This window comes from Mus musculus, chromosome X, assembly GCF_000001635.26.
Source record: "Mus musculus strain C57BL/6J chromosome X, GRCm38.p6 C57BL/6J".
Classification (NCBI taxonomy): domain Eukaryota; kingdom Metazoa; phylum Chordata; class Mammalia; order Rodentia; family Muridae; genus Mus; species Mus musculus.
Window position 1 is genome coordinate 147,526,705 of NC_000086.7, and position 27,675 is coordinate 147,554,379.

At 39.1% G+C, this 27,675-nt stretch overlaps 1 protein-coding gene across 8 annotated transcripts in view; it reads right to left on the minus strand.

Moving 5' to 3' along the window:
- The window catches only part of Lrch2 (leucine-rich repeats and calponin homology (CH) domain containing 2), an 83,729-nt gene extending 56,330 nt beyond the window's left edge, over positions 1-27,399 (minus strand). For 3 of the 8 annotated variants that reach the window (XM_017318455.2, XM_006528791.4, XM_006528790.4), the window contains exon 1: positions 26,974-27,398. In XM_017318455.2, coding sequence (XP_017173944.1) covers positions 26,974-27,346 — 373 coding nt within the window. In that variant the 5' untranslated portion in view covers positions 27,347-27,398. The other 5 variants (NM_001081173.2, NM_001356368.1, XM_006528788.4 and 2 more) reach the window with 4 other exon arrangements.
- Between the last annotated feature and the right edge of the window lie 276 nt (positions 27,400-27,675).

Here is a 27,675-nt window from a genome sequence, read left to right on the forward strand (position 1 = left end):
TTAATCATCATTTATACTCAGGGAACTAGAATAACACAATAATGCACATATGATTTTCAAGAAATATCCATAAAGTTGGTGTTTCAGCATAGTTCCAGTAAAAATAGAAATACATAAACAGAAAAATAAATTTTTCATCAAAACCAAGAATATAAACTGTTAATATATATTCCTTGTTGAGATTCATTTAAAACAGTTTCAAAAGGTACCTCCTAAGGGAGCAGTAAGGACTTGGGAAACGACAAGTATAAAGATGTTCATCATTTCATCATTAAAAATCATCTTTCTATTGTGGACTGAATGGTAGTCCTCACACCTAATCAAGTCTAATTACCAGAACCTGCATTACCTTAAAAGGCAAGTATTTTGCAAATATAATTAAAAATCTTGCCACAATGACATATCTTAGATCATCTAGGTGGGCCCTATACTTGATTAAATGTCTTTGTAAGGAAAAAGGCAGATTAAATGTCTTTGTAAGGAAAAAGGCAGAGCAAGCAGAGACCAATGGTACACATTTGAGACAGTCTGAACTACATATTGACACTACTTCTCACAGAAATGGAAAAGGGGAAAGACAGAAGGAAACTAGACAGATACACTGAAGAGAAAACCACATAAAGAGAGAAGCCACCATTGGAGTAATATGTACAGATAGTTTCAGAAGCCACCTAAAGTTAGAAAACAAGACATGGAATGTCCCCTCCAGCCTCCTAGAGGGCCTCGCTGAAACCTTGATTTTCATCTCATAAAACTCACTTCAGACTTTTGATCTCCAAACTATAGCAGACTCAGGTTCTACTACAGTGAACCACTAAGTTTATGATAATTTTTATAGAAACCACAGGAAACAAACAGATCTCACATTAATCATTTACTATAATTATTGGGTAAAAAGCCTTTAAAAATTTTAATAGCTACGTACTGTGGTATTTGGCAGCACATATAATAAAAAACGCATAGCTATGTGTTTTTTCTTGTGCTTCAAGGTGACACTTCATTTAATTAATATCCTTAGGCATTATCACATTATAACAAGTACCCAGCTTTTCCTTTGTCTCGTTTCTAAACATAAGCCATATCAACCATTACTGGCTGTAAGTCAGCAGACAGATTGCAGTTTACTGTTTCCTGCCTTCCTACAAGACACTCTTTACAAAACGCTGACAGCCTTTTAGAGATGCTAATCGAGCCTCTGAAATAATCTAATCGAAAAGGCGTCCTGTATAACTGTTAGCTTCAAAGACCAAGAAAATTGGAGAAAGGAGGAGGAAGTCAGATGGAATGGAAGTCTGTTAGCCATCTTCCAAGCTGCAACCATAAGCATCACAGATGGGTCCATCTGCTGCCCAACGTATTGCCTGGTCCATCAGCAGTAGTTTTGCCAAAGTACAGAAAAAGATTTTCAGAAATTATCACACTAATTGTGCTACTTATAGTCTGATATTTTTAGTGGAAGTATACAAACTACCAAACTGTAAAATAAGAGAAATGAGTAATTTTTAGTCTACTGCTATCCAGTGGTACAGACTACCACAGTACCTTACTAGTATATGAAGCCCAGACCATGTTTCTCTCTAGTAAAATGTCTAATATTTATATAAATTGTTGGAACATATCTTCATCATCATCAGATAGCATCATATAATCATAGATCTTCAGCTCATATGATTTAGAGTAAAACCCAAACAACACAATGGCATGAGACAGACAGAAAGGTAGGCAGGAGGAAGAACGAAGGAAAGAATTTTCTGCCTAAAGGAACATAAGATTAATACATAGATTAATGTATAAATTACTTAAAGTCAGAATTCAAAATTCATATCAGTAAGACTGAGACACACACACACCATAAATTACACCAGAATCCATGCACTTGTCATAGATTATCTCTAATCCTTATGCTAATTCTATGCAGTAGCTACCATTCCTTATTATACATATGAAGCAAAGACAGATTGAATGACATGTCCAATACAGGAAAAAAAAAATGACAGCACTGGGCTTTTGAACTCAAATCAACTTCAAAGCCAATGATCTCTATGTAATTTTCCTCTCCTCCCACTAATAGGACCTCCTGTCTCACATTTCAAGTATTCTGATTCCAACCACAAATCAAGGTCAGAGAAACAGTAACTCTTCTAAACATATACACAAAGACTTATTCCTATAACAGGAAACTGAACAGTAGTATTACTTACGTCCCAAAGTCAGGCCCAGAAAGTAATCAACAGTATGATAATCCCTCAGCTGTTCCTAATTTTATCAATACACAATTGTTTGCTCTGAGATAAGATACAGCCTTGTTAGCTCCTAAAATGAATGGGCCTTTATTAGCGTTTCAATATTCTTAATCAATTCATTAAATAAGGATTAAAGAAAACTAAGTAAACCAATTTATTCTAAAGGCATATAACACAATACACAGAACCACTGAGTTTATTGAAGGGACTACAAAGAGTCTGAAATGTTATGCTACTTGTAAGTACATAACTACTTGTAAAGCTATGTATGGAAGCTAGAATAAGGCATGAGGCTCCTGTATGAAAAATGAAAGACTTTAGAACTCACAGCCAGCAACGGGAAATGAAGAAAATACTGATATTTGTTCCACTTGTCTTTAAAATCCTACTGAGCCAATGTAGGTGTGCATATTGTGGTACATCTTATTATAAGAGGAATGTGATAAGAGAATACCCACATCATTTAGAGCAGTAAGCATGCCTTCCCTGTGTCTTAAGGAATGTATTCTTATTTTACTGGACAGTGTGGTAGCACATTGCCCTAGAGACACAACAGAATTCTTCCAAGGATGCAAGCCCGTCTGATCTTTGCTATTGAAGGAAGCAGTTATGCTCATCTTGCAAGGCTGCTCACCATACAAACATCCTTGAAAAGAGAATCTGACACACAAAACAGTGCTTCACAACAAAGAGATATGGAAACATAAAAGCCTATTGAGAACTGTCTCCAAATAGTTTTTTTTTTCTCTTTTCTTTTCTTTTTCTTTTTTTTTTTTTTTTTTTTTTTTTGGACAGGAAGTTTTTTTTAATATATCACACATCATGTACCCTCTGCATTATTTGAAAGCTTAGTTCTTGCTAGGTGAGAAAGATCATTAACATTATGAAAGTGATACAGTAATTAAAATGATTCCTAAAGTTATATCATCATAAATGTTTTAAACATCCTCCTTTGTTTAGATATAATGTCTTAAACTACCATGGCCTGTTGCGAATTATATATATGCTCATTAAAAACATCTTTGACCCTCTTTTGAGCACTGTTTCTAGTTGACAACTTTTTCTTTATATACATTTCAAATTTCAAATGCTATTCCGAAAGTTCCCTATACCCTCCCCCCGCCCCACCCTGCTCCCTTACCCACCCACTCCCACTTCTTGGCCCTGGTGTTCCTCTGTACTGGGGCATATAAAGTTTGCTATACCAATGGGCCTCTCTTTGCAGTGATGGCCGACTAGGCCATCTTTTGATACATATGCAGCTAGAGTCAAGAGCTCTGGGGTACTGGTTAGTTCATATTGTTGTTCCACCTATAGGGTTGCAGACCCCTTCAGCTCCTTGCCTTTCCACAGTCCAGCAAGGCTTAGAAGTTACAGCTTATAAACTGGGAATGTAGGTCAAGAGCAGAATGATTGTCTGGCAGGCATGAGCCTCTGGGTTCCATCCCCAGTATCAAGGGAAAAAATGGTCAGAGCATAACCACAGTTGTGCAAATTGGTATCTAGCTATTGTTAAGTCTCAAATCCTATGTAGCCACATAAGAAGATTGTGATAATCACCTTCCAAAACTTATTTTCCTATTTTTCAGGTAGAATCTTTAATAGACTTGCTGTCATTCATTTAATTGAATTCATTAAATATTATGTAGGGGTGAAGAAGTACATGTTAAGGGAAGCTCAGACATGAACTACAGGCAATACCAATTCATGTACAACTCTAGCATCAGATGGTATTAGATAAGCTAACATTAGTACAATTTCAGTGACTGAAGAAATATAAAAGAATCATCTTCACTTATTTCAACTAAAATTGTAACTTTTATAAAGGTCTTCAAACTGTCCCATATGCCATCATTCTTAGGGTAAAGTTTCTGAATGTATAATTTAAATGTCACAGAACTGTAAACAACTTAAAAGAAAACAGTAGACTACATCAGAACAAACTTCTGATTTTGTAAGAGACTTCCAACATCATTTAATCCATCATTATTAGTTTGCTAAAAATGAGTAGATATTCTCTAACAACCTAAAATCTCACAAGATATAAATAATAGTAATAAAAGATAATTCATCAATTTGTGCACAATAAATGAAAAATAAGGTTTGTATAGATAATAAGCAAAAATAATATAAGTTAGACCATTATGTTTGTTTTTATGACATGGACTATATATATATAACAAAATTATCCTATTGGAGAGTACATAAAAATGAACAAGTTGTTTTATTTTCTAACATGAAAATTAAAAACACATTTTTACAACTTTTCAGAAACTGCCATTACTCAATTCAAGTTGTGTTGAATAAATCTGGTTAATATGCTCTCACATTTTAATACTTCCTTATCTATTTTTCCATCAAAAAGAATGGTCAGAACTAGAAACAACACCCAATGAGAAAACAGGAGGCAGCACAGCTGTCTATTGATGTCTTTGAAGAATTAGAGATTCTGATGCTGGAGCCTGATGGGAAATGACAACCCCATGGCTCTGGTATCTGTTTTCCAGCACATGCCATCTCCAAAGACAAGTGATTTCTTCATTCAGTATTCTCTAGAAGGGTGTCGGGCTGCCATTCACGAGGAAATAACAAACAGTTTATATAGTCTAAGCCTTGTTGATTCACCAGGATGCATGAGATAGAGAACTTCTAAGGTATTTCATGATTAAATAAAGTGTGAACTATAGTATAGTGGAGGGAAAGGAGTAGCTTGTAGATATTTGATGAAAATGCAGAAAAGTTGCTGTAAAGCCAACATTTAGTAGAATCAATATGAAGCATCTAGATTTCACTTTTCAACAATTAACAGTGATGGAAGACTCGTGCTGCCACAGGCATGCTGAAAAGCAAGGGTGCCAACAAAGGCAGATGCTGCAAGAAGAAACCACAGCTGTTAACCAGAGGGGCAGATTACATCCGTGCTCTATGAGGAAAAGACTGTGAGTCATGCATCAGTTAAGTCACATGGAAGGCCAAGGCTTTAATAAAAGTCGGGAGAGGGGCTACATGCAGAGCCGTCTCTAAGAATTTCAGCAACATTCTTCAGTTTCACCAAGAATTAATGCCTAATGAATCAGAGTAATGGCACCAACATCAAAGTGATGTTTAAGAATGGCACTACCCTTCAACCCATGTAAATTGTACAGACTGTGAATTTGGCATTTTGAACCAGTGTCGTGTTATTTATGAAGTGACTGTTGACTTAACTTTTTATTTTTAAAGGCAAACCATATAACTTCTAAAGTAAAATAAACATGAAAAGAGAAGATGAACATGAAAAGCACTGTGCAATTTTAGAATGGGGAAGGATTTTCAAAGTATCACATGAAGAAATAAATCACTAACAAATGGTTTCCTGGCTTAGACTCATCTGAAGAAAAGTATGGGTATATTAAAAAGCAATAATTAATGCACATTAATAAAAATAGCACACCTCCATTGATTATATCACAAATTAAAATATTATCAATGGTCAGCATTCATATAACATATTGAAACAAATTTTAAATAATTTAAACTGAGGTACCAGAAGTCATAAGTTATTAAATAATATTTATTAAATAATAAACAAGTTTCAGGTATGGGATGCCCCCTTAAGAGCTGTTGGACAAGGAGGATCCAAAAGTTGTTCCTTCTCCCAAAAAACAACACAAACTGTTCCAATTGCTCTTTGGTAACCTATCATAACTACATGGTGAGACCCTATTGCTGAAGATACTATATACTTTGTTTGCAGAACATAGAGAAATGAGGCTAGATCTAAGCCGGAACTTCCCTACTTGTGAGTTAGATTTCACAGTACTAGAAGGTTCTATGCAGGCTGTGAGGGAAGGAAAAGTCACTAATGGTCTTAATCAGCTGTAAGCCCTGCAAGCTATAATACCAACATATCAAGCAAAATATATTCACTTGTAAAATGACAACAAGTTTGTTATTGGGTGACCAATTGCTTTCTGATTGGATTTGAGGCCCAATTCACAAGAGGGGAATCCATACCTGGTACTGTAGACCTGTTCAATAGCCCACAGATGGCAAATGTCATAGGCTCTAGAGGGGAACTTACTACTGTTGTTTAGCTGAATGGACACTGTATGAAGTTGCCATCAAAATATCTATGTTTCTATCATTAAATTAGTGCTACTCTCAATATTGGTCAGAGAAGCTTGTATATGCAGTAGTCAACAGTTAATGAAGAGATTCATAAATAGACATTCATAAGTATTGAGAATAAATGATGGGGTAATAACTCAGACACTTTAGGCAAGAAAGAAAATATTTCATACTATCTCAGACAGGCAATTCCCTTTTGTTTCTCATTTAGCAAAAGTCCTAGCACTAGTTTTGCCCAATCTTTCAGTGAATTAATTACCACCAGGGACACTGTCTTTATGTTCTTAGAAGGAATCTTTGTAGCCCCTTACACAGACTCTCAAAGACTGGGTATGCTATTCTGGAGTCTCCAAGAATCTAGGACCTTAAGTGTTCTCTTGTAGTATAACATGACCTTTATTCAACCTTGATGCCTAGGAAGTCTGGCCTGAAAATTGTTCTCTTAATCACAGTGTCTTATTCCAATTCCATGTATGCTATCACTTGGGCAGAAATTGGCCTTGTGTTCTCTTATTCAGGACTTCTTCAAACTTGCTCACTTACGTTAGTAAGTGCCCTACTTGCATGCATGCCCCTTCTTTCTCCTCAATTCATCTCCCTTCCCCCTTCAACTCCTACTCGCACTCTTACAATGAGTATGCTGACCAGATATATCCACTGCATTTTAATTCTAAACCCCTTATGACCCCTCACTCAAGACCATTCCACCCTCCTAGCTCCATACCCACTCTGGCCACTGCTTTCAGGCTACTGAGTTCGGAACTGCCTGCTGTTCTAAGTACTTGGAGGCAAAGGCATTGTCCACACTTGTGTGTCTTTATGTTCTTTCTCAAACAGAAAGCAAATTAAGAGCCAAGTTCTACAATTCTTTCACAAGTTACAAAAGAATTTGAGTTCTTAATAACATAATAATAATAATAATAATAAGTTCTTAATAATCATTATATATATATGTATATATATAATTGCAACATGTGTCACTACAAAAGAGTAATATCACATTTGTGCTAAAGCAACAATATATGTTAATAATGTAAGCTTCATAGAGCTAGGCTACTATGTTACTGGAGACAATAATAATAATAATGAAATCTCAGACAGTCTTTTGGAGATTTAACAATCAGCAAGCTCATGAGAGAGAAAGGAAAAGATTAAGTCCTTAAGATCCCAGATGAAAAGACAAGCCTGTCAGCCCCTTGCCTCACTACTAGTTGGGCCTTTGAGAGGTGTCCCTTAGTTTCTGTTTTAGGTACAGTCTGCTGGCCACTGAAATCAAATTTGCCTCCCAAAAGAGGCTCCCACCTAATCTATCTAGAAAAACGTGTAAACAGGTCAGACACAGGAAGAACAACATTCTCTGTCTCTGTCTCTCTCTCTCTTTCTAACACACACACACACACACACACACACACACACACACACACGAAGAGAGTGTCTCAGCTCAACCAAAGTCTAACCTTCTAACCTAAGGCTCAAGGTGGGTGATGTTTCTACAAGGAAGGATCTTTTGGGCTTCCTGCAGTAGACTGACTAAAATAAGCCAGGGTCAAAACAAACCCTATCTTAGATTACTGGATTGCCTAAGCCCAGTGTAGTTAGTGTTCACTATCCAAAGAAGGGTATCATTTTATCTTAGATGCAGACCATGATTTTTCAAGGTGTGTCATTCTGGTTTCTATCTTGATAGTTGAAGTCAATGGCATTTTCCAACCAATGGCCATTCCTCTTTCGTCCTGTTTTCTTGGAGAACAGTACTTTAGTCATGCCTTCCTAATTTGGACTTCCTTGATTTATTAGTTAAAAACATGTTATATACAAACTGGGGACCAAACTACATCTGCACTCTATCTAACCTCAAACATGGTTCCCTAAACAACAGAAGTTCACCAAGACCATCCATAGTTTCTGCTCTCCAATATCTTCCATTTCATAACTAGTCAGCTGTTCCTGTCTACTTGGAACACGTCAAACTCAGGCAGAGTCTCACATATTACTTCCATTTTCATCAACTTTAAAGACTTATCCAATTCCCCATATAAGTTTCAAAGCCTTGAGAACACTCTTAACACATTACTACAAATTCCTAAATGTTACTTTCTTTAGCCCCAACTGAATTTCTGTATAAAATTCCCATTGTCCCTGTCTCAAGGCCAGGTCGTTCTTAAGATCTTAGGGTTATTTGTGACCTTTCTGTTGTCCTAATCCTATCACCAACCCACACACTCTCTTCAATAATATTATTCATAAAACATTTAACTATTTTAGACATTAACAATGTTTTATTCAACACTCCACTGCCACCTGTATCTCAAAAACGTTTTACTTTCATCTAAACTAATCCTGACAGCCAATATTATCAACAACTCACTATTTCTTCTCCATGGATTCTAAAACAGCCTAAACTTATTTGGGAAAGCCCCTGCTTAAGATCGTCCTTCTTTTCTTGTGTTAATATCCAGCTCCAATATAAGACAACCAATTCTTTTGTAGTCTTTCCCACCAACCATCACTCCATAGCACCATCTCCCTCCTAAATTTTCTAGGCGAAAAGGACTGCAGAGGCACCTCAGCTGGGGCCCAACTCAGTCAATTATCTGTTACTTAGTTCATTCAAAAGGCCAAAAGCTTATAGGAGTGGGAAGTCATCTGAATGATTGAAAACAGACTCTGCACAGGACAATCTGGTTACACTCTAGATGACCCTGCTCACACTGATGTTATTCTCACTCAGAACCTACCATGGCTGCCTAGCCAATGAATCATCAAAGAGCTTCTCATTACTTCCTATATAAGGCTTCTGATCGGTCTTTATGTGAGCTTAGGAACTGGGTCTGGGAAACCATGCTGTGGCTTACATAATTACAGTTGAACCACACGTACACCACATCCATTCCCTAGCTATATAAGCAAGCAGTTATTCAATCTTGTGGGGCCATGCCCAAGGCTTTTCTTATGATATACCCCATTCAAACCTCAGTTAAGATCCTAAAAAATGCTGGGTGCTTTCCATAAATGGTCCTTATCATAGGCAAAGCTCTCTAAGCTGGATGCTTTAAAGTTCAGAGATGTAGTACTAGGCGACAGTTGAAGAGTTCCAGAGAGAAACCAAAGGCTAAACTTGCAATACTCTAAGAATGATGGAAGTACTGAGAAAGTAAGGAATGGCCAAGAAGCAGAGGCAGAAAAGTTGAGCATAGGGAAGATAAGAAACTGTGGAGAGTCAAAGACAGGAGCTGAACTTCAAGAACTGAAAGCTCTGGTTGCTAGAAGAGTTTGAACAAGCTACTGAGTAATGAAGTTCCAAAATTTCAGATACCCATACTCATAATCTATAACTTTAGCCACTGGTTTTGAGCCTCTACAACCTGGGCAATAAGCCTATGCATCCAAAATCTAGAGCAATAAATGTTGAGCTTTGACACTTTTTAGCCATAAGCCTCTAGTTCTCTGTGCTTAGACCTAAATGAGACAGGTAGTCTTTAAAAGACCAGGATATAAACCTCTGTAACTCAGGGCTACCAATATGAAGGAATCTTCCCCGTTGCCTTGATTCCTATATTTATAGAACAAAGGAAACATGAAATTCATGACAGCAGAATTATATAAAGAAAGGTGAGTAAACCTCAGTCATTAGGTTTTGATGAAGCAGGAAAAGAAGAAGCCATGAACACACAGACCTGTTATTCGGGAGCACCTCTACTCTCACTCTGCCTGCAGATGATAACTGTAGCTTGGAGACTATGGATCTGAACTGCACTCAACAGCAAGAAGGGGCGTCTGGCCAAAGCAGGAAGAGAAAAGCAGAGCACGGCATGCTACAAGAAAACAGGAAATAATTCTAAAATAAATCACAAGTGCTCACTTGTCTCAGGTTTTCCTGGTCCTCATGTCAATGCAATTATGACTTTGAACACTAAGTCTGTGACCTAGACAGTCTTAGTGGCTCATAATTATAATCCTCGCATTTGGGAGGCTGAAGCAGAAGAATTGCTGTGCATTTGAAGATAGCTTGTGCCAAAGAATGAGTTTCGAGGCAGTCCAGGCTGTACCATAAGACCTTGACTCAAAACAAAACAAACAAACAAACAAACAAAAGGTTGAATTTCTTACACTGTAGCCTCCCCCAGCCTTGAAGCAGGCTGATTCAGACTTTGCTGCCACTGAATATGAGATCACTTGGGGTGTAGCCTTCCCACCTAGATGGCTATATTGTTATGTCAACCGCTGCTCTTCACTGAGACTCTGCTACCTGCTGAGAGACCCTTGAGACATTCCAGAGACACATCCTATCCTGCACTTTGCCTTACAGGCTGGCTCCAGGCACCAAGAATGGACTGGGGGTGGGGGAGATGGGCCTTCCCCCTTATAAGCACAATCTCTTAGTAAACTCTCGGGCCTTGATCAAAGAAAAAATTGTCTTGGCTTCTTTCTTTTCTCGCCATCTAGTCTCTCTTTCAGCCCCAGCCTGCCTTCCAGAAATACCCGGTTCATGTAGGCCGCCAGCCGGCCTCCTACTACATTACACTTTACTATTTTCAGTGCCATCTTTACTATTTAATGAAATATCATGAATAATAAAAATATGACAAAATATTTTAACAGTTCGGAAATAAGTTGTTTATTTATATGTTTTATTTTTGGTTTTTACATATTTTTATATTGGACAATGGAATTTTTTTAAAGGAGTTAGACAATTTAAAATAGTTGGTTAATGTGCTCTAATTGTCTGTTTTGCCTTGTATTACTGCCCCACCTTGCCATGAGTGCAGTGAAGATCCATCTCTAATATATAACTTAAATCAATTATACTGAATAATTAACCTAAATATTTTCAATAAACTAATTCCTTTTTTAAAAACATTCCATTGTGCAATATAGGAAAATGTAAAAACCAAAAATAGAACATTTAAAAACAATAACACATCTCTAAACTCTTAAAATTTGTTATTTATGCTTATGGAGCAATAATACATGTTTTTTCTTTCTAGCACTTTTTTTCTGTTTTTATTTCTGTTTTTTTTTTTTTTTTTAGTGTGTGTGTGTGTGTGTGTGTGTGTGTATTTCCATGTGAGTTCAGGCACACATTTGTCACAATGCATGTGTGAGCAGGTCACAGGACAATCACAGGTATTATGGCACACTTTTGAGACTCGATCACTTGTAGTCCCTGTGGCTTACCACAGAGTATCAGACCTACAAGCTCTTGGGAATTCTCTTGTCTCTGTCTCCCATCTCACCTAAGAATTTCAGAACTGCAGATTTGCAGTAGACCCCAGCTAGGTTTACATGAGCCCTGGGGATCCAAACTCAGGTCCCCATGTTTCCATGGCAAGGACTTTGCTATCTCCAGAGAAATCTTCCTGTTAGTTTGTCTTTTTCAGTTTAAAATATATATATATAGTATTTTCCTGGAATCTTTGAGGGTGACCCCAGGGAGGACTCCTAGCAATGGAGGATACTGAGCCTGAAACTGGCCATCTTCTACAGCCAGGCAAGGCTCCCAGTGATGGGATTGCAACATCAACCTAGCCACAAAACCATCAGGACCTCTGTCTTGCCTGCAAGATATACTGGGGCAATTGTGGCTCAGAATTTATGGGCATGGCCAACCAATGACTGTCTAAATGGAGGCCCAAGCCACAAGAAGGAGCCTATGCCTAACACTGTCTAGATGGTCAGGATCCAGAATTGTGAAGGTTCAAAGAAAGTAGAACCAAACATAACTAACAACAACAACAACAAAAAAGTCAGTGAAATGATTCCCAGGGATACTGTGCTATACTCATAAATTAGTGCCTAGCCCAGTCACCATCAGAATGGATTCCTCCAGCAGCTGACAGAAGCAGGTACAGAAACATACTACCAAACATTGTGTAAAGCTCAGGGAACTCTGTGGAAAGCAGTGTAGCAGCAAGAGGACACGAGGAGAAAATGACTTACACAATCAACTATGGCTCATAGGGGCTCACAGAGACTGAAGCAGCAATTACATAGCCTGAGTGGGCCTGTCCTATGTCCTCAGCATACATGCTGTGCTTGGTTAGCTTGGGAGGTTTGTGGGAGCGAGGATGTCTCTGACTCTTTTACCTATGCTTTAAGACCCCTTTCCTCTTACTGGGCCTTGACATGAGGGTTTGTGCCCACTCTTATGGCATCTTATGTCATGTTAGGTTGATATCACTGGGAGGCCTGCTCTTTTCTGAAGGCAAACAGAGGGAGCAATGGGAGTGGGGCACTGGTAATTGTGGAGGGAGGAAAGACAACGCTCAGGATGTATTGTATGGGAGAAGATCAAATCAAAGGAACAAATTATATAGAGCTCAGTGTGGTAGAACATCCTTGATTCTAGCACTCACAAAGCAGAAGCACTGGAAGTTTAAGGCCAACTTGGACTACGCCGTGGGTACTAGATCAGACTGAGTTATAGGACAAGACCCTGCCTCCAAAGATGATAGTTATTAAATGGTGCAATGGAGGAAAGCTAGGAATTGCAATAAAATATCACAGCTACTACAAAAGGGGTCTGAAGTTATCACTGCTGCAGGTGAAGGACGAAAAGAAAGGAGGCTTACCAAAAGGCAGAATGCCTGACAGGGAGTAACTACAGACCAAGAAACATGCAAAGATGGGTGGTTGGATACTTTTGAAAAGCAAACCATAGTTTCGAACTCTGAGACTAAATAAAAGCATGGGAGTTCAGTAAAACAAGATGAGTTCCTTAATAAAATAAATCTGTGTAGTATCCCATATGAATGCAATAAAGAACAAAAATATGATTAACTTATTGCACAGAAAAAGCATTTTACAAAATCTAATGCCTTTTAAAAATCAAAATACTATAAAACTAGTTATAGAAAGGAATTTCTTCAACCTGATGTGGGGGGTTGAATAAGAATGGGCCCCATAGGCTCATATACGAGAATGCTTAAGTTATCAAGGAGTGGAACTACTTAGAAGAATTAGGGCAAACGGCCTTTGTGGAGTAGGTTCAGTCTTGTTGGAAGAAGCGTGTCATTTGGTGTGGCCTTTGAGATTTCAAGAGCCCGAGTATATCTCTCTTCCTGCTGCCTGCAGATCTACATGTAGAACTCTCAACTTCTCCAGCACCATGTCTGCCTGCAAGCCGCCATCTTCCCTGCATGAGACTACAAGGGACTGAACCTCTGAAATTGTAAGACAGCCCTAATTAAATGCTTTCTTTTATAAGAGTTGCCTTGGTCATGGTGTCTTTTCATGGCACTGGAAACCCTCAATGAGATACCTAATAAATGCTATGCTCAAATACCAAAGTTAACGTCATATCTATTGAGAAAATACTAAAAATGTTACCCTTCCAAACTCAGACAAGAAAGGCCCTTTCTCACTATATCTACTAAATATTGTACCATAATTTATATTCAGGACAACTAGGTATGAAACAGAAATGAAAGGCACCATAATTCAGAAATCAGTGTGAGTTTTCTTCAGCGATTCAAACTCTGAGAGGTCACCCATGCTCCAGTAGATGGTCCTATACCCAAGTGTATACAGACAGCACTAAACTGATTCTGGATTAAAACAAACAAAGTACATGAAGTTGGGAGATAAAGGTGGTAAGGAGATATAAAAGGCAACTTCAACGGGAGGGAATGGGGGAATAAGGATTAGATCAAAACATATCATATGCATTTATGATGTTCTCAGTGTGATGCTGTGCACTGCTTGGCCTGCTCACCAAGGGCGCTACTAAATATGCAAGCATGTGGTGGAGAGATGAGAGAGAAAGACAAGCAGAATGGTTTGAGCACAATAAAAAGAGGTGGGACTGGAAACTCGAAGTTGTGAGGAACAGCCTGATGTTAGCAGCCAGCACTGCTACCTGAGGCAATGGTGAAGTCCCAGCCCATCCTGACACTAGGGTTCATGCCTGGGCTGGTGGAAATGCAGCAGCAAAGGTCTGTGTCTATAACCATGGCCCGTGTTACCACCAAACATAATCGTGATATCCCTTGTGAGGGCTGCTGCCTGGGACCATGTTGGTGTCCAAGGACAGTACAGGGCTGGCCCCACCCCTTACTGGTTGTGGCACTGGGGAGAGATAGCCCTGTCCTTCACCAGCTACAGTACTCTGGAGAGTGCCCCGCCCATACACACACATCTCACCTGGGCAGCACAATAGAGGGGACAAGGGTGTGGGCGACAGGGTGCGGGGGTGTGGGCTTCCCTGAGAACATGAACCCTCTTCTGTCATGAGGTGATCTGGGCTCAAGAGAGATGCCATGCCTTACCCTCTCGCCCCAGTAACCTGCAGCAGATAGGAGAGCTGGCCACAAAGTCATGAGAGCAAGACAGCCAGTCCCACACCCCGCTGGCTATGGCACTCAGGGTAGAGAACCCTGCACCATTAAGACAGCACAATAGAGCTTATCCTGGTGGCAGAGGCTAGGGTGAGCCAGCCCCAAGAGCAGGAGAGCAGGACAGCAGAGCAGAGCAGGAGAGCAGGAGAGTTGGCCCCGCCCCTTGGGTATGCTAATGAGGCAATAATGTAAAGCTGACTCTGGTGGTGTGCGTGCAAGAGAGCTGGTGGGCTACCACCCACACCTAACGTTGTCCACCCCAACATCCACCTCATCTATGGACTGTTGCAGTGCCTGAAGGAGCTGGTCCTAGAGATCCAAGGCTGCAGAATCTCCATGACAGAGGGCAAATCAGGATATGCGAGAGGAGTCCTGGTGAGACTATAGTACTCTAGCATAGCATACAGAGGCCTCAAACCAGACCAATGACTCCTTGCAGTGAGCATTTGCAAGTAAAGCTATCTGAGCAAAAGGGTTTAGCATGCAGTACCCCATGATACTGACATACTGCAGCTTCCACAGTGAGGAGGTTTTTATTTGTGTGTTTTGTTTTCATTTGGGGGAAGGTTGCAAGGGTGGATATGAATGGATGGGAAGATGGGTGGGATTGAGTACATGATGTGAAATTCACAAAAGATCAATAAAAGTTTAGAAAAGACTTCCAAAAATACTGTTTGAAATTAGAAAATATTTAAATATAGGGGACTCGTGTTCATAAACACTTGTAGAAATGTCTATGGAGGAGCATCAGGAGACATCTCATCCAACATGACACATAATCCAAGCCTGATCTAGTCTGTGTACAGGAAGCACACACACACATACACATACACACACACACACACACACACACACACACACACACACACACGCATGTGCGCACGAGATTTCCATGAAAATATAAACTGTAAAACAATTTGAAGATTGATCAACAACCTAGCAATTCCATTTCAAAGTATACAAAAGAGAAAGATTTCCATATATGTAAGAGATATGCTTAATGTTTACAGGTCGATTGTCTGCAGGAGAATGGGGATAGCTCAAAAGTCAGAGTGTGGTATAGTGTAGTGACCCAAAAGAATGAATTGCACTTCACACCAAAACCAAACAAAAAACCAGATGAATCTCGGAAACGTAATTAAGGAAAATATTAAAGTTACTAGTTAAGGAAAACAAAGTATAATTTTTTTTTAAGCTTTGAGACAAAGAATAAGAAAATGGGACTCTGAAATGTTTTGTTAAGACACAGCTTACTGGCTTGAATGTGTTTTAGCAACCACTGACAATCATAGTTGCACAATGCAAAGCACAGTTGAACAAGTGTGGAGAAAATAAAATGACGTTGAAGCCAAGATGACAGATGAGAAACTGTGAGAAACTATTGACAGGTCCAGTTCAAGGCAAGGAGGAGAGGAACCAGAATAACGGTGGCAGTGAGGACAGACAGGAAGGAAAGTTATTCAAAAGCCTCTGGTGAACAGGCACCAATTTCTAACTGATGGAGAAGCTGAGAGAAAAAAGAAGAAGCTGGAACAAGCCCCACATTCCTGATCTGAGTGACAAGAGAGTCAAGAGTCAGCAACAAGAGCTTGTCATCTGATAAGCTGGGTTTGAGACAATATTGAGATGTCCATATTCAGTAAGGTTCTATGTGATCCTCTTTCTAAGCCAACGCATTCTTTTCATTTTTTTTTAATTTTTCTTTATTTACATTGCAAGTGGTATCCCCCTTACCCAGTTTCCCTGCTCCCGGAAACCCCCTATCCCATCCCCCTCAGAACCCCCTGCTTCTATGAGAGTGTTCCTCTACCCACCCACAAACTTTTGCCTCCCTGCCCTAGATTCCCCTATACTGGGGCATCTATCAAGCCTTTATAGGACCAAGGACCTCTCCTTCCACTGATGCCTGACAAGGCTATCCTCTGCTACATATGCAGCTGGAGCCATGTGTACTCCTTTGTTGATGGCTTAGTCCCTGGGAGCTCTGAGGGGTCTGGTTGGTTAATATTGTTGTTCTTCCTATGGAATTATAATCCCCCACAGGTCCTTCAGTTCTTCCTCTAACTCCTCCATTGGGGACCCCACACTCAGCGCAATGGTGGCTGCTAGCATCTGACTCTGTATTTGTCAGGCTCTGACAGGGCCTCTCAAGAGACTGCTATATTAGGCTCCTTTCAGCAAGTACTTCTTAGCATCCACAATAGTGTCAGGGTTTGGTGACTGTATATGGGATGAATCCCCAGGTGGGACAGTATCTTGTAGCCTTTCCTTCAGTCTCTGCTCTTCATTTTGTCTCCTACCATCCTGAGTGACGTAACTCAATTATAAAAGAACGAATATGGCATGCACTCACTGATAAGTGGATATTAGCCCAAAAGCTCAGACTATCCAAGATATAATTTACAGACCACATGAAGCTCAAGAAGAAAGAAGACCAAATTTTGGGTGCTTTGTCCTTCTTAGAAAGAGGAACAAAATACTCAGGGGAGCAAATATGGAGACAAAGTATTCTTTCTAAAGCTCCCTGTGATGTGCCTATAGTGCAATCAAATGCTATCCCAACCTCTAATCAAGCAATGCACACTGTTTTCACTTACAACACTCAACCTTCTTCAAAGTTAAGGTTCAAAAATGATAGTTACCATTGATGCTTTGGGAAAGAAAAAAAAATTTCATTTTTTTCTTCATTGTGGGGATTGTTCTTTTCACTGAAAGATGCTTGGCAGCATCCCTCATCTCTGATTACTAAATGTTGTTATCAGCACCACCCCCAAATTGTTACTGTTTGCAGTCCTTGTTCGACTGTGCTTTGCATTGTGTAACTATGATTGTCAGTGGTTGCTAAAGCACATTCAAGCCAGTCAGCTGTCTTAACAAAACTTTCAGAGTTCCAATCTCTTATTCTTTGTCTCAAAGCTTTAAAAAGTGAAACCCAATTAATACTATGTTTTCTTTAACTGTAGAAACTTTTATATTTTCTGACCCAATATTAAGTTTCTGAGATTCATCTGGGTTTTTGTTTGTTTGTTTTTAGTACACACACTCACACACACACCTAACTACAACCTGCTCAGTCTGTAAATCTTGTTTAGGTAAAAAAAAATATTAAAACTCTCATATCAAAACTTTTCTTTCACATGACCTCAAATAACATTAGAAAATATGGAATTGTTATCTAGTAGAATCCATACACTGGTTTTAGGTAAGTGAAATTCTACAAATTTAAATCTCTTTGAAACAGATTAAACAAAGACTTAGTGTTTGGGATTAAGGTAAAAACAAAACAAGGGTACAAAGCTCTGAGTTCAATCTACAGTACCCCCAAACCAGCATTAGTTAAAGTTTGACCTTTACTAGACTGAATGCAAAAGCAGAAATTGACACTTAAAGTTGACTTGTTATAAAATTACCCCATACCATTTTCTTTAAATACATTAAATGGTGCTCTGGAGTGTAAGGTGTGGATTTTTGTCCTATAAAGGACATGTAGAGAAGTCTCTAAAATTTTCAAAAAACTGATTCTACAAGAGTATTACAATGCTTCATCAACTATCTGAACATATCCAAGCATGGGGAAAAAGAGAAACAGTTATAATTTGACTCTCTTAGTGGCACTGCTTGTACTGCTTTGCTTGTTTGTTTCCATTTTGAGACTGGTTCTCCAGTAACAGAGGTTGGCCTCCAATTCACTATCAAGCCAGTTCGAGGTTTGATATTCAGACCCTCATGTTTCCTCTCTGAATGATGGGGTTATAAGCATGCACTACAATAACTGGTTTGTGTTATGCTGAGGAATGAACCTAGGGCTTTCTGAATGCTAAGCAGCCATTGTTTCAACTGACTTACATCCCAAGGCCAAGATTTCATCTCCTGTGCCATGGTGATAATGAATCCCCAAGGCATGAGGTTTATCTTCACCCAGTTTAAGTATCATTCAGAGTGAGCTACTGGGTTGAGCAGAGAGAATGTCCATTTTCAATGAATTTACTAGAGTTTGAATACTATGCCCCAGAAAGTCAGTATGCTATAACTCTTCAATACTTAGTTCTTATGAAAGGTATACCTAACATTACTTTCATTGTCAGTGATCTTGATCACCTATTTCTAATGCCATATAAACTATCCCAAGTGTGATGTTTATTTACTTGACTACATCTGGGATGAACTAAAATATGAGTGGCTGAGTATATTTTTGAGAAAGTTTTCTTGATTGAATTATTTGATGTGGGAAGACCCAAACTACATCTGGATCTTTTGAGGGGAGAAAATCCACATTAAATCTGGGCCACACCTTCTGGTAGCAGTCTATAGGAAGGACATAGAAGAAGAAAGTGTTTGCTCTTTGTCTGCTTGCTCTCACTGTCACTGGCAAGTTCTTTCCTTCACTGGCATTAGAACCCACTTCCTGGGATTCTGGCATATACTGAAGATCAGCTGAGATATCCAGCTCATGGACTAAAAAATTACTGGATTCTTGGAGTTTCTGTTAGTAGACAGCCACTGTTAGACTAGCTGGACCACACACAGCCTGCAATACACTCAGATATATAGATAGATTAATAGATAGATAGACACACATAGAGATAGATAGATAGAAAGATATAGATATATAGACAGATAGATAGATACATATATATGGTAATAATCATATAGTTAGTTATAGTTATAATATCTATATAATATTATATATAACCCATATAGACATATTCATCTATCCCATCAGTTTTATTCCTCTAGAGAACCCTAACTAATTATAACTAATCTAAATTGAAACATAAAAATTTAAACTTTAAGCAACACTTCCCATCCAAGTACAGGGTATCCTAACTATCCATTTCTGTGTGTATTTATGCTGTACTTCAAATATGTAGCCTATCTTTGGTTATTTACACCAGAATCAAACACAGGGCTTCCTTTATGCATGCTAGGCAAGGATTCTAATACTGAGATACCAATCTTTCTGGATTTTTTTTTTTTGGTTTGACATTGTTTCCTTATGCCTTATATACTTTAATTTAGCCTTAAGTTCAAGGTATTACTGCCTAGGGGATAGAAAGATGGATCCATAGTCTGCCCTTCACTCACACATACACATACCACACACAGATACCCACACATACATGCAACATTACATGGACTAAACAGGTTATATTTAGGAATGTGTGTGTTTATATATATTCATACAATAATAATACAGTGAAAAGGGAGGCCATCAATTTAAAAGAGAGTAGGGAGTTGTAAGTATAAGAGGATTTGGAAGGGGAATAAGGAAGGGAGAGATGTAATTATATTATAATCACCCAAAATAGAAGAAATAATAATAATACATTACTCTCTTAGCCTTCAGATGGATAGTATTACAGATGTACATCTATATACATGCTAGGTTCCTTTCTTTCTGGACAATTGAACATGTCTCCAAAGTTAAACTTCTAATAGTAATTATTTTATTCTAAAGTTTTCAAACATAAAGGCATAAAAGGCTATGTGAGTAAATAAAACATGGCATGACATGGAAAATGTATGATAGCCATAAAGTTGAGTAAGTATGCACTTTCACAAGAAGTAACTTCTATAAATTTCTATTAATAGTTCTATAATAAGGAAAAAACATTCCCAGTGGATACTTCACTGTGCTATTCCTAACCAATACTTTGCTATATACTCCACAGCAAACACAAGAAGTACTATGTATTCTACCAATAGCAAACAATGTCAAAGCATATTTAATAGGATAAAATAGAATGTATACATTATATATGAAGAAGTACAAATTGAATTAGTTTAACAATGACTACACCTTCCAATTCAAGCTAAAATTTTATTTAACTTTGCAAACTTGCAGAAAAAGTAAAAGACATTAAGGGATCACTATAGAATTTGTTCTAGAGTAAATCCATTCAAGGTTTAGCAAATCAGATATAATCTACAGTTATTAAAATATGAGTCAACTCTGAAAAATGTGTTTCACATTCCATTTTTAGGAAGACACTCCATAAAGAAAGGCAGATACTTGATTCAGGTCAAAGACAAACATCACAAACTTGTTCCAGTGAGTGCACTAGCAAGACCTTTAACTATGAGACTAGGTCAGATGTTTTTATCTGGCTCCATTTTACAATTGAATACAATGTACCATATCCTACAGTTGAAGAGGTGAGCCAACATATGTAGGAAATCCTAGAGTCAATTCCTGGTTTACAGGAAAACATGTGATTATGCGGGACACAGCACAATCTGGCAAAAGAATTCCTAAATCTATTTTACAGACATCTGCTCGTGGACAGAAAAGTTACTGTACAGTGAGTGCATCAGAGGGACTGGCTGCAAGCAGGCTCAAACACATCCACTCAGTTGTAGCAAGGGGGAGGGCGAGCTGTGAAAACGATCAACATATGTTTGGGTAACCAATACATTCTTCTTGGTTTTTCTGTTGTTGTTTTTGGTTGGTTGGTTTATGGTTTTGCAAAACAAGGTTTCTCTGTGTTGCCCTGGCTGTCCTAGAACATACTTTTTAGAGCAGGCTAACCTCAAACTCTGATATCTGCATGACTCTGCTTCCCAAGTGCTGGGAGTAAAGGTATGCAACACCTCTGCCCAGTGCAATAAATTCATTTTAAGGCAACAAATTATCATGGTATCCAGAAAGTTCATACAAAGTCTATAAGCAGGCCACATGAAAGGAGAGATTACAAAGAGAATAAGTGTCTTTCCCAAAATACAATAACAATTTTTGGATACTTCTTATATCCATTTTGGGTGAGAGGTTTATTATTATTAAGAGTTGAGAAAGTGGATATACTCAAAAAGGTCATGAGGACAAACCATCAGCTGATTTCTCAGGAAAGGTACAAGCTCCTCTTAAATGCGAATCTTCTCTCAAGAAACTGTCATAATCATGTAGCATTGAGCACCATCCCAGTAAAGGAGAAAAGTGAGACAGAGGTAGAAATGAAAACTGACAGGAGGGATCCACAAGTCACAGACATAAATGCAGAGAAAAATGGAAAAAGACACCAAAGACACACTCTACCAACAGCTCTTCTTGCCATGTTCCATCTTAGCAAGCCTTTTAGAGGCAACAAGGCTTCATGGCTACATAATTGGAGGACAGTATGTAAAGTTTACAAAGAGGATGAGCTATACGGTTGGGATAACCAAGAAAACTAAAGGAAAAAAAAAACTAACCATAGGTTCCTAGTAAGCTCATCCCATAGAGTATAAAGACACACAATAACACTGCACTAGAACTTGAAAACTTCATAGCTTGGGTTTTGAACCTCTGGATGAGTAGTAACCTTAGGTTAATCACTAAATTTCTGCCTGAACGTTCATTCACTCAAACTGAAAGTGTTTACATTTATACAACCTTGACTGTATATTGAATTCACCTGGGAAGATTTTGTTTGAGAAACTTGGCCACTGAGACCCTAATTTAATTGGTCTGGAGTATGGCCTTGGTGCTTAAAAAAAAAATCCCTTGTGATTGTAATGTCTAGCCAGAGCAGGAAACACTGGTATATTTCATCTTATGCATGTATGAGTGAGAGTTTAAAAAAAAAAAAAAACACAGAAAGCCTTCCCTTCGTTCTTCTTTGGAAATTTGTCGATTTCCCTTAAGTCAATATTGCTTTGGCTCATTTTCCAGCAACCACTTAATTAGCAGAATAGCATATCTGCTATTTTTAACTCATGTTCCAACCACTGTTTAATTAGCAGAATAGTATCTTAGCTATTTTCATTTCTTTGAGTCCTTCCTCCATCCAATAAACTACCTCATGCTTGTCTAAATAATCAGTTTTGTTCTGAAACATTAGCCAAGAGTCATTGTACATACACTGTAACAATGCCATCAAGCAGTGTCATCTTAAAGAAGACGGTATTTACCTGGATGTATATGTTTGTGTACATGTACATATATAACCTCACATATGCTGCATTTGCCTTTAAATCTGAGGTGCCTTCTTTCATTTACATAGAATGAACATGATATCTGTATTCACAAATATTGCTCCTAGATAATGCATAGATAAATCTTTTCAAAACAGATGACAAGTAACTCACATACTTATATCTCATTGAAATGAAAAAGATAATACCACAAGATCTATTTTACTCTACCTGATTTTGATATGGTCTCACAAAGAAAGTACATTTGAAAGACAAAAAAAAATATTAAATCTTTGGCATTTCTTTCCTTTTTAATTTGCTGTTTTATTGATTTTTTAAAAAAAATAAAACCACATTATTGATTTTTAAATAAAATAACTTTGTTCTAATTACTCACAAATAAAAACATTCACTTTTTTATCTACACAGCTGGTTCAAACACTTGCCTTGCCCCAAGCCTGTCCATCTCAGCAAACTGCTATACAGTCAGAATGATCATTTCTGAAGAGACAAAGCTTTGCTTAGGGCTTTACACTTTTACTTTCAATTAAATTTTTCTTCACTTGTATACCACAAAAAAATTTACAAATCTATGAGAGAGAGTTGAAACCAGGAGAGAAAAAGTGTCATTATGTCCTGTTCATGATTCACATGTCATTTTACCTTTATCCCATCCTTCCTCATCATCTAATTGTATTCTCTCTATTGTCTTTCTAAATGTTATAACTACACCCATACTAACAGCATATATATATATATATATATATACACACACACACACACATGCATGCACATTATAGGCTAGGAATTAAAACTGTTAATTAACAAATGGGCTAATTAAATCTACAGACATTTTTCAGAAGAAGAAACACAAATGGAATGTATTGTTTAAAGTACTTAACATCAGTAGTCACTGGATAAATGCAAAGTAAATTACTTTGAGACTTCAACATACCCTGGTCAGAATGGCTACCATCAAGAAATCTAACAGCAAAAGTTAGAGAGGACAGGGTTATAGGGGGAGGATGGGGAGAAGTAATCCTTACTCACTGCTGGTAGAATTCATACTATTACAATAAGTAAGGAGAGGAGTTTGGAATTTCCTCAGAAAATAAAACAAAAGAACCCCGACCATATAACCCAGCTAGACTCCTCAAAGGACTCCATACCAGGTAGAGTTGCACATCGATATTTATCGCTCCTGTATTTACAATAACAATGAAATGGAATGAACACGGGCATCCACTTACAAATGTGTAGATAATGAAAATGTACTACACATACAAACTAGAATGTTATTCAGATATTCATAAAAGTGAAATTAAGAGGCAAGTGGGTGGGTTTAGAAAGTATAATATTAAGCAAAGATAACTCAAAGTAAGAAAGAGAAAAATCTGCCTATTCTCCTTCATATATGCATCATAGCTTATAATAAAGCAGAGTTATTTTGAAAAGTACTATCAGATGGTTGCTTATGCCTGTAATTAGGTGAGACTGAGTCAGGCAAATTATCTCAAGTTCAAGGCCAATTTGGGATACAAAGTAAATTCAATACTAGCTGGAAATACAGAGACTCTGTCTCAAAAGGGTGGGTAAGGGGAGCTGGGGAAATGACAATGGGTAAAGTCCTGTCAACAGAATGACAGCTGGAGTACAAATCCCCAGAACCCACGTAAAGGACAGGCACAGTAACTCAGGTATTTGCAATCCCAGCACTCCTTTAGGAAGATAAGAAGAAAGGCAGCAGAAGCCCTAGAAGATCATGGGTCAGCTAGCCAAGAATACTCAGAGTCCAGAAGACTCCTATCTTTAGGTAGAAGGTAAGAACGGATATGCAAGATACTCCTTTGATGACCACACATTGCCCATAGCACCCATGTGCCTTCATCCATAAGGGAATGTTTACACACAGGAGTATCACACACAAAGGAGGAAGCAGGAAGAGAATGAAAAGGTAAAGGAGGAAAACACACAAATGAAAACACCTTACTCAGCCTCAGCCGGTGTTAGTCAGGTAAGCATGAGTATCTAAATTTAATCCCCAGCATCTACATACAAAAGAAAAAAAGCTTGGCACATTTTTTTTTTTAAATCCCAGAGCTGGAGAAAGGAAGAGAAATGGGTCCTCAGTGTTCTCAAACCACCCAGCCTAGTCTCCTTGACAACTTCAGAGCAGTGAGAGCACCTCTCAAAGAAAATCAAACGCACTGCACCTGAGGCTGACCCCTGGCCTACACATTTTCATACACACCCTAGCACAGGTTTGCACGGGCACAAGCACAAGTACACACACCAAAAGGTATACCATGTAGACCCTAGTAAAGATTAAGATGGATACAGAATGCTTCAATAGCATGTGCAAAATCCTGAGTCTTCAGCACCAGTACCAACAAAAAGATATGGGGAGTTAACAGCTTACCAAGAACAAATATGGTTCTGGGTTGTGTTGAGGTTTGCCTCAGAAAACCAACCAAAGGCTTAAAAGCAAATGGTTATAACTGAATAAAATGATGTTCATGTTTGTGAGAAACGTCACTATACAAAGAGGAGGAGGAGGGGGCTAGGAGGAGGAGGAGGAGAAGTAGGAGGGGGAGGAGGAGGAAGCAATATAGAATGGTAACACTAAATGAGTATATACCTTTAAAGGGGCTCCCCATATCCTCAGGGAGAACAAGGCACAAGCATAAAGGGAAAATAAAGTCAGAAATGTCAAACAAGTAGTAAAGACAATAAGTGCCGAGGAATTCAAAGAAACAGAAGACTGCTATGGATTATGGAGCCAGCTTCTTAGAAAACCTCCTGCATACTGAGAACCTTCATGAATATGAGGCAAAATTACACAAACACATTTGAAGGGCAGCAAGCTGACCTAGTTGGAACAGAAGGCAGAAACATTTGTGGAGATAAGGTTGCAATAATTAACCTGGGGCCAGACAGTGACAGCTAAGATGCTTAAACTTTGTCCCACAGGTAGAATGAAGGAACCTTTATGGGTTAAAAAAAGAAAAGAAAAAAACAGTAAGAAAAACAATTCCTATAAGAATGCATCATGGAGCCATTTTTCTTGAAGCTTTTGTAAAAACACACCAAGGAGCATATATTGTCAGTACCTCACCATGAGTATGTGAATAGAGTTGTTTGGACAATCTGTTCTTGGTAAAGGTGTAAACATTCAAATGTGCTTTCCAAAATACAAAATCAGGTCTTGATTATGCATTCCTGAGGCTAACGCCTAAGAGGATTATTGACTAGGAAGCTTCATTTGAGGTTTTCTTCCTCTTCCATCCTCTGCCAGTGCATGCATCTTGATTTGATGTCTAGAAACTGAATGCACTCAATTTGTCTGGTTTGTAAATAAGGTTGTTTACTATTTCCTACTACGCATGAATTTACTTACTATGTTGCTTCAAAATCACTACATCACTTCTAATATTTTGGTGCATAATTCATTTCAGCAGAGTATATGGGGTACATAAATAAAGAATTAAAGATCATGAGAAGGAAAAAAAAACTTTCAGCAAACCTAAACAAAGCTAAAAATAAGCTGCACAGCTTTAGAAGGAGAGCGAATTCGTAACAACAGCAAAAATACCAGCCACAACAAAGACGAACACAGAGTATAGGATAATCCATTAACCATCAACTCCATAAGAAATGGAATATTTTTCTCAAAAATGCTCATTTCTTTTGATTTCTGCTATAAAAATTAAAACTAACATCATTCAAATCTGGACTGCCTTTCACCCAATAACCAAACCCTTAAGTGATTGATGATTTAATTTGCTACTACAACAAATACTAATCTAGCCACCATCACCTCTCAACGCCAGGAAAATGAATAAATAAAATAAGATAAAATAGAAAACACTCTATAAGGCATACATGAGGGGAAAGAAGCCAAAAATACCCTAAGATGATTAAACAAATCCACCATAAGACCACAAACAGCAAACCTGACTCTAAAAAGGACTATGCCATTCGTGCAGGCATGGATGCCTTCAAGGAATAAGTAGAGATTATGATATTCTGCATTGTCTGTTCTCAACTCCCCCTCACTGCCTCCCACCTACTCACAGTTGAGGTAGGGAAAGATAAGACCAAGAGTTGCAAGAAGTGCATTAAGGAAGGTGTCAATAAGTCCCTTCTGCCTGTATGCACGCAACTCTCTAACAATAATGCCCCTAACATCGCAGCCAGCTCTCCATCATCCCTGGGCTACTGGCGCCCCTCTTTCCCGCTGCCTGCATTGCCCCTTTGCAGTCACAGGAGGCTGCTAGGATTCCGGGACTCCCGCCGCCTCTGCGCGCCGGGCCAGCAGACTCCAAGGCAGCCACGCAGCCACCCACTCCCCATCCTCCTTCCAGGCCCCGCTTCCCCTCCCCCCAGCCTGTCACCTGCTTGGGTGGTGTCCGTCAGGTCGTAACCGCTGCCCGGGAACTCTCTGAGTTTCCTGCCACTGAGGCTCAGGATGCCAGAGTTCCCCGCCTCCTCCAGGGCCCGGTCCAGGCTCCTCACCGTGTGCTGCGGCTGCAAGCTCCCCGGGTGCCACTGCGGCCCATTGGGGAACGGCTGACCGAAAAGAGTCGGTACCGGGATGGGCACCGCCACGGTCCCGCCACAGCCGCCACCTCCTCCCGCCCCGGCCCCCCCACCTCCTCCTCCACCACCACCACCTCCTCCTCCAGCCGCGCCACCGCCACCGCCACTTCCACCTCCACTGCAGCCGCCGCCCCCACTGTTCCCACCGCCTCCCTGACTCGCCGCCATGTTCCTGGGAGAGAGAATAGCCCCCGACAATACTCGGAGCCTGGGCCGCGAGTGGAGGGGGTTCTTAGGACGCATGCGCAGGCTGAGGGTGGGAGGGGGGGCGAGGGAGATGGTAGGAAGGAACCCCGGGCCAGTGGCTATGAGGTGTCGCGCACACAGAGGACGCTGGAACGTGCTCAACGTTTGTTAAAAAAAAAAAAAAAAAACAACCGAGGATCCGAGGAAGGATGCTAAATCCAGGGTCCGCTGCTTTGGGTACCAAAGTCTTAAGAGGTACCAGGTTAACTGGAAGTCTCTTGAGCTCTGCGCCTCCTCCCCCTGCTCCCAAG